Source organism: Anolis sagrei, chromosome 2 (assembly GCF_037176765.1).
Source record: "Anolis sagrei isolate rAnoSag1 chromosome 2, rAnoSag1.mat, whole genome shotgun sequence".
Lineage (NCBI taxonomy): Eukaryota > Metazoa > Chordata > Lepidosauria > Squamata > Dactyloidae > Anolis > Anolis sagrei.
In genome coordinates, this window is record NC_090022.1 from 164785802 (window position 1) to 164798325 (window position 12524).

The window sequence follows — 12524 nt, forward strand, 5'->3', positions numbered from 1 at the left end:
CAATTAAAATATTAGTTTCCGAAACAGATGATGGAATTTATTGTCGAAGGCTTTCATGGCCGGAATCACTGGCTTGTTGTAGGTTTTTTTGGGCTACATGGCCATGGTCTAGAGGCATTCTCTCCTGACGTTTCGCCTGCATCTATGGCAAGCATGCTCAGAGGTAATGAGGTCTGTTGGAAGTAGGAAAATGGGTTTATATATCTGTGAAACATTCACACCTAGCTCCAGTAGACAAGAGTCCTTTGTCCCACCCCGGTCATTCCACAGATATATGAACCCTTTTTCCTAGTTCCAACAGACCTCACTACCTTTGAGGATCCTTGCCATAGATGCAGGCGAAACGTCAGGAGAGAATGCCTCTAGACCATGGCCATATAGCCCGAAAAAACCTACAACAACCCAGATGATGGAATTTACAGAGAATGCTATAAACTTAAAAGTGATTCCTTTAAGTGATTCCTGCCATGAAAGCCTTCAACAATACAAACTTAAAGGTTGTCACTATTACCCTTTATGGACACATTTTATTATTTGCAATGTTTGTTATTTTAACATAGTTTCCTACCAGAATTTTTTTCTGCTTGGGTTGTTGTAGGTTTTTCCAGGCTATATGGCCATGTTCTAGAGGCATTCTCTCCTGACGTTTCGCCTGCATCTATGGCAAGCATCCTCAGAGGTAGTGAGGTCTGTTGGAAGTAGGAAAATGGGTTTATATATCTGTGGAATGACCAGGGTGGGACAAAGGACTTTTGTCTGCTGGAGCTAGGTGTGAATATTTCAACTGACCACCTTGATTAGCATTTAATGGCTTGGAAGTGCCTGGGGGGAATCTTTTGTTGAGAGGTGATTTGATGTGCCTGATTGTTGACTCTCTGTTGTTTGGCTGTTGTAATTTTTTTCTGCTTGTCTGCAAAGACTGTTATATGATAGATATTTTGAAGACAGTTTACTTTTTCAAGGACTACGAGATAACCAAGTAGCACTCAGACTCGCATGTAATAAAGAAAGGACATTTTCTCAAATGTAGACTTTGCTTTATACTTCAAGAGAAGAACCAATTGTTTCTACTTATGTGTATGTGGCAGTTTTTGATATGTGTATTTTTGATATATACATGGAGTTAATCAAGGTGAAAGAAGAAAGTGCAAAATCTGGGTTGCAGCTAAACGTCAAAAAAACTAAGATTATGGCAACAAGAAGGATTGACAACTGGAAAATAGAGGGAGAAAATGTGGAGGCCGTGACAGACTTTGTATTTCTAGGCGCAAAGATTACTGCAGATGCAGACTGTGGCCAGAAAATCAGAAGACGCTTACTTCTTGGGAGGAGAGCAATGTCCAGTCTCGATAAAATCGTAAAGAGTAGAGACATCACACTGGCAACAAAGATCCATTGCCTAGTCAAAGCCATGGTATTCCCTGTAGTCACCTACGGATGTGAGAGCTGGACCTTAGGGAAGGCTGAGCGAAGGAAGATCGATGCTTTTGAGCTGTGGTGTTGGAGGAAAGTTCTGAGAGTGCCTTGGACTGCGAGAAGATCCAACCAGTCCATCCTCCAGGAAATAAAGCCCGACTGCTCACTGGAGGGAAGGATACTAGAGACAAAGTTGAAGTACTTTGGCCACATCATGAGGAGACAGCAAAGCCTAGAGAAGACAATTATGCTGGGGAAAGTGGAAGGCAAAAGGAAGAGGGGCCGACCAAGGGCAAGATGGATGGATGGCATCCTTGAAGTGACTGGACTGACCTTGAAGGAGCTGGGGGTGGTGACGGCCGACAGGGAGCTCTGGCGTGGGCTGGTCCATGAGGTCACGAAGAGTCGGAGACGACTGAACGAATGAACAACAACAACAACCTTTGTATCAAGTTCGGTAACTCCAGATCAGGCCAAAGGGGTTTGGCTGGCAAGGTGCAGACGGGGCATTTGGCCACCAGGGGGCAGCTGCGCTTCACCTGAGGTCCCTGTAGCAGAGTGGAGCACTTGTGTGTGTGTGTAGGGGGGGGGGGGTGTTTGTCCCGCAGGGAACTCAGACTTTCAGACTTTGTTCCTCCCCTGCAGCTAAGAAGACAGCAAGTAGAGACGGGGATTTCTGCGCCCAGGTAAGGGAGAGCCAATGTTACCTTTCTGAGTTACAGCGACCCCGTCATAGGGTTTTCTTGGCAAGATTTGCTAAGAGGGAGCTTGCCTTTGTTTTCCTCTGAGACTGACCCAAGTTCACCCTGAGACTGAGACTGAACCAAGTTCTGGACAACCCTGTTCTCCAGAATCAGTCCAAAGCTCAAGCCACTACACCACTCTGCTTGCCACTAAGAGGGTCTTCTTGGGACTGTACCCTAAGTGTCCTGGGCTAGTGCTATTTATTTGTCGTGTCAGGACAACCAGTCAAATTACCGTATATTCCGGCATATAAGACGACTGGGCGTATAAGACTACCCCCAACTATTCCAGTTAAAATATAGAGTTAAGACGACTCCCATGCATAAGACTACACCCATGTATAAGACGACCCCTGACTTTTGAGAAGAATTTCTTGGGTTAAAAAGTAGTCTTATACGCCAGAATATACTGTATATTACATTTCTAACAGAACAAAGCAAACAAACAGACAAAATACAAAATTTGTGAGTTTGGTAGTTGATTAAATGTCCTTTGACCAGTAGCTGGCCACTTGGAGTGCTTCCGGTGTTGCTGCAAGAAGGTCCTCCATTGTGCATGTGGCAGGGCTCAGGTTGCATGGCAGCAGGTGGTCCTCCACACTCGCATGTCGAGGATTCCACTTTGTAGCCCCATTTCTTGAGGTTGGCTCTGCATCTCGTGGTGCCAGAGCGCAGTCTGTTCAGCGCCTTCCAAGTCGCCCAGTCTTCTGTGTGCCCAGGTGGGAGTCTCTCATTTGGTTGAGGTTCTGGGTTTGAGCCTGCCACTTTTGGACTCTCGCTTGCTGAGATGTTCCAGCGAGTGTCTCTGTAGATCTTAGAAAACAATTTCTAGATTTAAGTCATTGACGTGCTGGCTGATACTCAAACTGCGGATGAGCTGGAGATGTCTCTGCCTTGGTCCTTTCACTCCCCCTCGATGGACTGTCACCTTGTCGTGGTGAGGGGGCTTGCATGTTCCGATGAACCTGTAGGGACAACAACTGGAGTCGTGCACTCCCAGGAGTAGCCGCGAGGGAGGTTCCAGACCAAGCACAGTCCGAAGACCCAAAGACCTCAACGGCGGAGCAGGCGGAGGATAACATGGTACATGTTATAACGGCTGTGAAGGCGGAGGAAGGCTGCAACAGATTGAGAAGCCACGGTCATTGTGTTAAACTACATCACCAGTGGAACCTCACTCTGTGAAGACTGTGTGTTGATCAGTTGTGCACTGACCTACACACATTAAAAAAAACCCACGCACAGGCGTCTTCCAGAAATGGAAGACCATCTTACTCGTCCAATGAGGGATCGCCTAAGTAAGTAAAGTAAGGTCCTTTCACTATTGGCTGCTACTTCCCAGCGGATGTCAGGTGGTGCAATACCGACTAAGCAGTGTAATTTCTCCAGTGGTGTAGGGCGCAGACACCCCGTGATAAAGCGGCATGTCTCATTAAGAGCCACATCCACTGTTTTGGTGTGGTGAGATGTATTCCACACTTGGCATGCATACTCAGCAGCAGAGTAGCACAGCGCAAGGGCAGATGTCTTCACTGTATCTGGTTGTGATCACCAGGTTGTGCCAGTCAGCTTTCGTATGATATTGTTTCTGGCACCCACTTTTTGCTTGATGTTCAGGCAGTGTTTCTTGTAGGTAAGAGCACGGTCCAGAGTGACTCCCAGGTATTTGGGTGCGCTGCAATGCTCCAGTGGGATTCCTTCCCAGGTGATCCTCAGAGCTCGGGATGCTTGTCTGTTCTTGAGATGAAAGGCACATGTCTGTGTTTTGGATGGGGTAGTGCTGAGCAGCCCAGAGGGTGACGCCTTCTGCCCACAGAGGCATCACCCTCATATCTCTAATTAATTTTCATATCTCTAATTTTGGTTTGGTTTAACTGTATAAGAGGAAGGTGCCTCAGGCAAACCCTTGTCGGGACTGCCTTCCATCTGGAAATCTATGTCCTCATTAGGAAACACTATGCATATCCAGAACAGATCTCTACAGTCGCTTAAGACCCACCACCAAGACTCTACGATAGAATCATAGAGTTGGAAGAGACCTCATGGGCCATCCAATCCAACCCCCTGCCAAGAAGCAGGAAAATTGCATTCAAAGCACCCCCGACAGGTGGCTTTTCTTTTTATTGTATTATTTGAACATTTAACTATTTATAATTGTTATATTTTTACTTTGTTGAATGTGGCATCGAATTGTGCAGGTTGTAAACTGCCCTGAGTCCCCCCTTGGGGGTTGAGAAGGGCGGGGTAGAAATACTCAAAATAAATAAATAAATAAATAAATAATCCAGCCCCTATTTTAAAGCCTCCAATGAAGGAGCCTCCACCACACTCTGGGGCAGAGAGTTCCACTGCTGAACTGCTCTCACAGTCAGGAAGTTCTTCCTCATGTTCAGATGGACTCTTCTTTCTTGTACTTTGAAATCATTGTTCCACGTCCTAGTCTCCAGGGAAGCAGTAAACAAGCTTGCTCCCTCCTCCCTGTGACTTCCTCTTACATATTTATACATGGCTATCATGTCTCCTCTGAGCCTTCTCTTCTTCAGGCTAAACATGACCAGCTCTTTAAGCCGCTCCTCATACGGCTTGTTCTCCAGACCCTTGATTATTTTAGTCGCCCTCCTCTGGACACATTCAAGCTTGTTAATATCTCTCTTGAATTGTGGGTGCCCAGAATTGGACACAATATTACAGTTGTGGTTTAACCAAAGCAGAATAGAGGGGTAGCATTACTTCCCTAGATCTAGACACTATACTCCTATTCATGCAGGCCAAAATCCCATTGGCTCATGTTTAACTTGTTGTCCACGAGGACTCTAAGATCTTTTTCACACGTACTGCTCTCGAACCAGGCATTGTCCCCCATTCTGTATCTTTGCATTTCATTTTTTCTGCCTAAGTGGAGTCCCTTGCATTTGTCACTGTTGAACTTCATTTTGTTAGTTTTGGCCCATCTTTCTAATATGTCAAGATTATTTTGAATTCTGCTCCTGTCCTCTGGAGTATTGGCTACCCCTCCCAATTTGGTGTCATCTGCAAACTTGATGATCATGTCTTCTAACCCTTTATCTGAGTCATTAATAAAGATGTTGAACAGGACCGGGCCCAGGATGGGACCCTGCTTGTGGCACTCCACTAGTCACTTCTTTCCAGGATGAAGAGGAAGCATTGGGGAGAATCACCCTCTGGGTTCGTCCATTTAACCAACTACAGATCCACCTCACCGTAGTTTTGCCTAGCCCACATTGGACTAGTTTCCTTGCCAGAAGGTCGTGGGGGACCTTGTCGAAGGCCTTACTGAAATCCAGGTATGCTACATCCGCGGCATTCCCCGCATCTACCCAGCTTGTAACTCTATCGAAAAAAGAGATCAGATTAGTCTGGCATGACTTGTTTTTGATAAATCCATGTTGACTATTAGCGATGACCGCATTTGTTTCTAAGTGTTTGCAGACCACTTCCTTAACAATCTTTTCCAGAATCTTGCCTGGTATCGACGTGGGGCTGACTGGACGGTAATTGTTTCGGTCATCCTTTTTTCCCTTCTTGAAGATTGGGACCACATTGGCCCTCCTCCAATCTGCTGGAACTTCTCCCGTTCTCCAAGAACTCTCAAAGATGGTTGCCAATGGTTCCGAAATGACTTCCGCTAGTTCCTTCAATACTCTTGGGTGTAGTTGATCTGACCCTTGGGCTTTGAACTCGTTCAGGGTGGCCAGGTATATGTGTCACTCATTCCAGCATGGGAGGGGGGGCTTCTGCTTTCACTCAATTCTTGCTTCATGTTGACTTACTAAGCCTGGCTCCTTTGATATTCTGCTGACCACCCAGTCCCTCTTTCCTTGCTCTGGAGGTTTTTCTATGATACGTATCTAATCTTATCTTATGTTTGCCAAAGAACAGGAACTGTTGGTTCATATACTTATCTCAGAAAGTAAGATTTCTTGTCTTTAAAGAGTAACTTGTCTTGTAGTTTCATGCAAAAGTCTTCCTATAACATGCTCAGAATATGTTTAGGTTTTTAGGCAACAGGAGATGACGGGATCCCAGCTGAACTGTTTACAATCTTGAAAGATGATGCTGTCAAGGTGATGCATGCCATATGCCAGCAAATATGGAAAACACAAGAATGGCCATCAGACTGGAAAAAAAAAACTTATATCCCCATACCAAAAAAGGGAAATGCTAAAGACTGCTCAAACTTCCATACAGTGGCCATTATTTCTCATGCCAGTTAGATAATGCTGAAGATCCTGCAAGGAAGACTCTAGCAATACATGGAGCGAGAGCTGCCAGATGTACAAGTTGGGTTTAGAAAAGGCAGAAGAACGAGAGACCAGATTGCCAATATCCACTGGATAATGGAGAAAGGCAGGGAGTTTCGGAAAAAAACATCTATTTCTGTTTTATTGACTATTCTAAAGCCTTTGACTGTGTGGATCGTAATAGATTGTGGCATGTTCTTGGTGGTACGGGCATACCAAATTAGCTTGTCTCTCTCTTGAGGAACCTGTATAAGGACCAAGTAGCAACAGTAAGAACTGACCACGGAACAACAGACTGGTTCAAGATTGGGAAAGGCGTACGGCAGGGTTGTATCCTCTCACCCAACCTATTCTACTTGTATGCAGAACACATCATGCAGTGTGCGGGGCTTGACGAATGCAAGGCTGGAGTTAAAATTGCTGAAAGAAACATTAACAACTTCAGATATGCAGATGATACCACTTTGATGGCCAAAAGCGAGGAGGAGCTGAGGACCCTTCTAATCAAGGTGAACGAAGAAAGCGCAAAAGCTGGGTTGCAGATAAACATAAAAAACTCAAGATTACGGCAACAAGAATGATTGCCAACTGGGAAATAGAGGGAGAAAACGTGGAGGCAGTGACAGACTTTGTATTTCTAGGTGCAAAGATTACTGCAGACGCAGACTGCAGCCAGGAAATCAGGAGGCGCTTACTTCTTGGGAGGAGAGCAATGACCAGTATCGATAAAATATTGAAGAGTAGAGACATCACACTGGCAACAAAGATCTGCATAGTTAAAGCAATAGTATTCGCCATAGTCACTTACGGATGTGAGAGCTGGACCATAGGGAAGGCTGAGCGAAGGAAGACAGATGTTTTTGAACTGCAGTGCTGGAGGAAAGTTCTGAGAGTGCCTTGGACCACCAGAAGATCCAACCAGTCCATATTCCAGGAAATAAAGCCCTACTGCTCATTGGAGGGAAGGATATTACAGGCCAAGATGAAGTACTTTGGCCACATAATGAGAAGACAGGAAAGCTTAGAGAAGACAATGATGCTGGGGAAAATGGAAGGAAAAAGGAAGAGGGGCCAACCAAGGGCAAGATGGATGGATAATAATAATAAATAAACTTTATTTGTACCCCGCTACCATCTCCCCAAGGGACTCGGTGCAGCTTACATGAGGCCAAGCCCAGAATACATCAATAAACAAAACATCAATAAACAAAACATCAATAAAACAATCAATACAATACAAATCATATATATCACATGAACAAAAAAATAGGCAATAAACAATCAACAGTAACATATAAACATTTAAAACCAATAGCCAGGCCAAATGTAATAGATTAAAAATGTAAAATAATGCTGACGTGAACAAGGTAAGATATAAATGTGATAGGATTTTCAGAGGTAAATGAGGGAACGCAGTCAATCCTAAAGCAGTAGTTACGTGCATTTTGAGGACATATTGCAGATAATTTTCCTTATTCTTGGAAGGCACACTGGAACGTTTTCAAGATCCTCCTAAAGACTGCCAGCATTGGGGCATGTCTGATGTCCCTGGGAAGTGAGTTTCAGAGTTGGGGGGGAGCACCACCGAGAAGGCCCTCTCTCTCATCCCCACCAATTGCACCTGCGAAGGAGGTGGGAGCATGAGCAGGGTCTCTCCAGATGATTGAAGAGATCATGAGGGTTCGTACACAGAAATGCGGTCACGCAGGTAGGCGGGTCCCAAACCGTTCAGGGCTTTGTAGGTAAGAACCTGCACCTTGAATTGGGACTGGAAAATGAACGGCAGCCAGTGGAGCTCCTTAAACAGGAGGGTTGATTGCTCTCTGTAAGAAGTACCAGTTAGTAACCTGGCTGCTGCCCATTGTACCAATTAAAATTTCCGGGCTGTTTCCAAGGGCAGCCCCACGTAGAGTGCATTACAGTAATCCAATCTGGAGGTGACTAAGGCATGGACCACCCTGGCCAGATCCGACTTCACGAGGTACGGTCACAGCTGGCGCACGAGTCTTAATTGTGCGAAAGCCCTCCTGGACACTGCCGATGCCTGAGCTTCAAACGTGAGTGATGAATCCAGGAGGACACCCAGACTGCGGACCTGAGACTTCAGGGGGAGTGCAACCTCATCCCGCACAGGTTGCCACCCTATACCCCGATCCGGCTTACAATCGACCAGGAAGACCTCTGTCTTGTCGGGATTGATCTTCAGCTTGTTCTTCCTCATCCAGACAGCCACAGCGGCCTAGCACTCGTCCAGCACCCGAGGGGCTTCCTTGGAGTTAGGTGGAAAAGAGTAGTAGAGTTGTGCATCATCTGCATAGAGATGGCACCCAACTCCAAAACTCCAGATGACCTCTCCCAGCGGTTTCATGTAGATGTTGAAAAGCATGGGGGAGAGAATGGACCTTGTGGTCAAAGGCCAGGGTTGCAGGTCAAAGACCAGGGGTCCGAGCAGGTGTATCCCAGCTTCACCATCTGGGAACGACCCACCAGGAAGGACCAGAGCCATGACAAAGCCGTGCCTCCAAGACCCATCCCGGATGGCATCCTTGAAGTGACTGGATTGACCTTGAAGGAGCTGGGGGTGGTGACGGCCGACAGGGAGCTCTGGCATGGGGCTGGTCCATGAGGTCATGAAGAGTCGGAAACTACTGAATAAAGGAACAACAACTAAGGTGGCTTTTAGCCTCTTTCAGGACAGTTTAATATGTAATTTGTTGTATTGTGGGTTTAAATATATACGAGGGGTATTTTTTAAGTAAGGTCCGTTTTGTTGTAGACACTAGTAGTTCGCACGCATACCGCAACGAGCGTGTGCGTCGTGTACCAGCATGCCTCGGGAACAACTGTGCTCAGTTTCCGCTCTGTAGCTAACCTATACGGTTCTGTTCTGTGCTTTAAAAATGTTTAAGACTATCAACTCACCCTTCGCATGTGAGGTTTGCTCAGTGATACGGTTTTCGTCAGCAAGGAACCTGCCTGCTGCAGAAATTCATCGACAGATTTGTGAAGTGTACGGTGATACTGTTATGAGTGAAAGCAAAGTGCGTAAGTGGGTACGACAATTCAAAGATGGCCGTGACAACGTCCATGATGAGGACGGCTCTGGTCGCCCTTCTTTGATTACAGTGAACTCTTGGTTATCGGAGTAGGTGGCAAGTTTTTATGAAGAGGGTATTTTAAAATTGGTTCAGAGGTATGATAAGTGTTTGAACAAACTTGGCAACTGTGTCGAAAAATAGAGTGAAGTATGTACTTTCTGAAAATAAATTTACTTTTTTGAAATAAACTTTCGTTGTGTACTTATGTTCTAATGGACCTTACTTAAAAAATACCCCTCGTACATAAACATTTTGGACTTAAATTTTGATTGCAATATTCCTTTATGATTGGCCTCATGCAACCCAGAAGAAGTGCACAAAGTAATAGACTGATGTAAGTCTATCATTTGAAGTGGCAACATTTAGCAGTCAGTGGGAAAGGATTTTAGTTTCTCACTGTTCTGTTGCCTGAAAACTTGCCAGTTTCCAACAAAGAAACATTTCAAAGACACAAAGGAGGTAATTAAGGCAGGGAAATGTGCCCGATGGCCATGGAATGTAAAATCATAGTCTGACAATTTTGTGAAAAAACTTAAGATAACTAGAATAGCAGTAACTGGCCATGATAACACAACCAGCATAGGTTTTCTATGTTAGTTGTTACCAGTAGAAGGAAGATTGGACATTAGTTTGAAGCTCAGTTCTGTGGTCAGTGTAACAGGTTCAGCTGGAAATTGAGCTGCAGAAGGTGGGACTTTTCTTCCCCAGGTTTCAGTCTATTTGTTGCTACTCTTAACCAATGCCTGTTCCGTGCTCATAGTGCAACAAATGATGAGTCAGAAAGGCAAATGACATAATAACTGTGAAAACTGGACTGTCAACCCAATGTCCTGTCCATGAGTAGAGAGGGTTGCTTCAGTTCCTGCGCCCAGGTTCCTCTTTTCTCTGTCAGTCTCTCTTCACAGATTCTGTTTCCTTTTCTTTCCCCAGAATGTTGCCCCTCATGGACTGGATACTGGAAGACCTGACCCTGGAGAAGGCTTCCTTCCGGAGGGTGGCTGTCTCTGGCCTGTTGATTTTGCTGCTGGCTGTCCTCTTCCGTCTGCTTTTGAAGGGCTTTGGCTTCTTCTACCACTTTTATGTCAAATGCCAGAAACTGCGCTGCTTCCCAGAGCCCCCACGCCTCAACTGGCTCTTGGGGCACATGGGTGTGGTAAGTATGGCTGCTGGGAACACAGGTCATCAAAGACTTTGTACAAGCAGTCTTTGAGGAAGGTAGAGCAGACATTTTTTGTACGTGGTGACTAGGCTGGGGCGATCCAGTTCGTTAATTTCGTTATTCGTTATTGATTCGTATTTAAATTAGCTTACATCCAATATCGAGCCATGCAAGGAATAGTGTGAGGAGTAATTAAGAATCGAAACATTTTTTTCCAATTTTCGTAATTATTTCGTAATTATTTCGTAATTATTTTCGTATGTCTGGTGCATTGTAATGTATAGTATATTATATTACTATATTATTATATTATATTATAATTGTATATTATAATATAATATATTATAATATAATATAATATAATATAATATATAATAATAATATAATATACAATAATATAATATAATATAATATAATATAATAATATTATAATAATATTATAATATAATATACAACAATATAATATAATAATATAATATAATATAGTTGTTTGTTTTATCACACCAACAGTCAACAACAGAGGGAGAGGGAAGGTTTTTTTAGCATATTGCGCAATCGCGTCCGCCATTAACGAATCGATTCGTAATTTACGAAATTTCGGAAATTTGGAAATTTTGAAATCTTAAATTTCGGAAGTCCTCAGAATTTTGAAATGCTAGTGCACCCTAGAAACGAAACGAGTTTAGAACCAATTTTTTTCTTGATCGCCCAAGCCTAGTGGCGACAGTTTGTGGATAAGGTCATGAGCCATGTGGATAAGGTTCTTATCATCACGGAGACACTTCTGAAATTTCCTCCGCTCCTCGTCTTCGAGGACTATGCCACAAGTGAGCAGAGCTTAGTTCTTCTGAGGAGAAGAATGAGTATAGTAGCTGTAAGTCCATGATCATGAGGGGGAGGGGGTGCTGTCAATCAGTACTTGCACTGCCCCACAGTGCAAGTATGTGAGAGGAAGTCACAGGGAGTAGGGAGCAAGCTTGTTTTCTGCTTCCCTGGAGACTAGGACATGGAACAATGGCTTCAAACTACAAGAAATTTTTTTTTTGTCGTGTCAGTCAGTTATATGACATTTCTAACAGAACAAAGCAAACAAACAGACAAAATACAAAATGTGTGAGTTTGGTAGTTGATTAAATGTCCTTTGACCAGTAGCTGGCCACTTGGAGTGCTTCTGGTGTTGCTGCAAGAAGGTCCTCCATTGTGCATGTAGCAGGGCTCAGGTTGCATTGCAAGAAATGAGATTCCATCTGAACTGACTGTGAGAGCTGTTCAACAGTGGAACTCTCTGCCCCGGAGTGTGGTGGAGGGCGCCTCTTTGGAAGCTTTCAAACAGAGGCTGAATGGCCATCTGTCAGGGGTGATTTGAATGCAATATTCCTGCTTCTTGGCAGGGGGTTGGACTGGATGGTCCATGAGGTCTCTTCCAACGCTTTGATTCTATGATTCTATGATTCTGCAGGGACAGCTATGAGACAAAAGCAGCAACTGGATAGACCCATGTGTCAGTGGGGCAGTGAAACCACTCTGGGTTTAATGGTGCATGCAGAGGCGGCCCTAGGTAATTTTCAACGGTAAGCAAACAGTGTCTTAGCCCACCCCACCCCCTAACCAATCACTGATATATATTTTCTGTTCATCATGGGAGTTCTGTGTGCCATATTTGGTTCAATTCCATCATTGGTGGAGTTCAGAATGCACTTTGATTGTAGGTGAACTATACATCCCAGTAACTACAACTTGCATATGTCAAGGCCTATTTTTCCCCAAGAGTGCCTCAAGAGCGCCCCTGGGCAAAATCAACTATACTGCAAATGTTTACTTTGCGTAATGGGTTGAGCCACCCCTG

At 44.5% G+C, this 12524-nt stretch overlaps 1 protein-coding gene across 2 annotated transcripts in view; it reads left to right on the plus strand.

Moving 5' to 3' along the window:
- Positions 1-2008: 2008 nt before the first annotated feature.
- LOC132768003 (ultra-long-chain fatty acid omega-hydroxylase-like) overlaps positions 2009-12524 on the plus strand; it is a 48581-nt gene continuing 38065 nt past the window's right edge. Inside the window, exons 1-2 of one of the 2 annotated variants that reach the window (XM_060763532.2) lie at positions 2009-2102; positions 10450-10672. In XM_060763532.2, coding sequence (XP_060619515.2) covers positions 10451-10672 — 222 coding nt within the window. In that variant the 5' untranslated portion in view covers positions 2009-2102; position 10450. Of the gene's footprint in view, positions 2103-10449; positions 10673-12524 lie in introns of those variants that run through there. The other variant, XM_060763533.2, reaches the window with a different exon arrangement.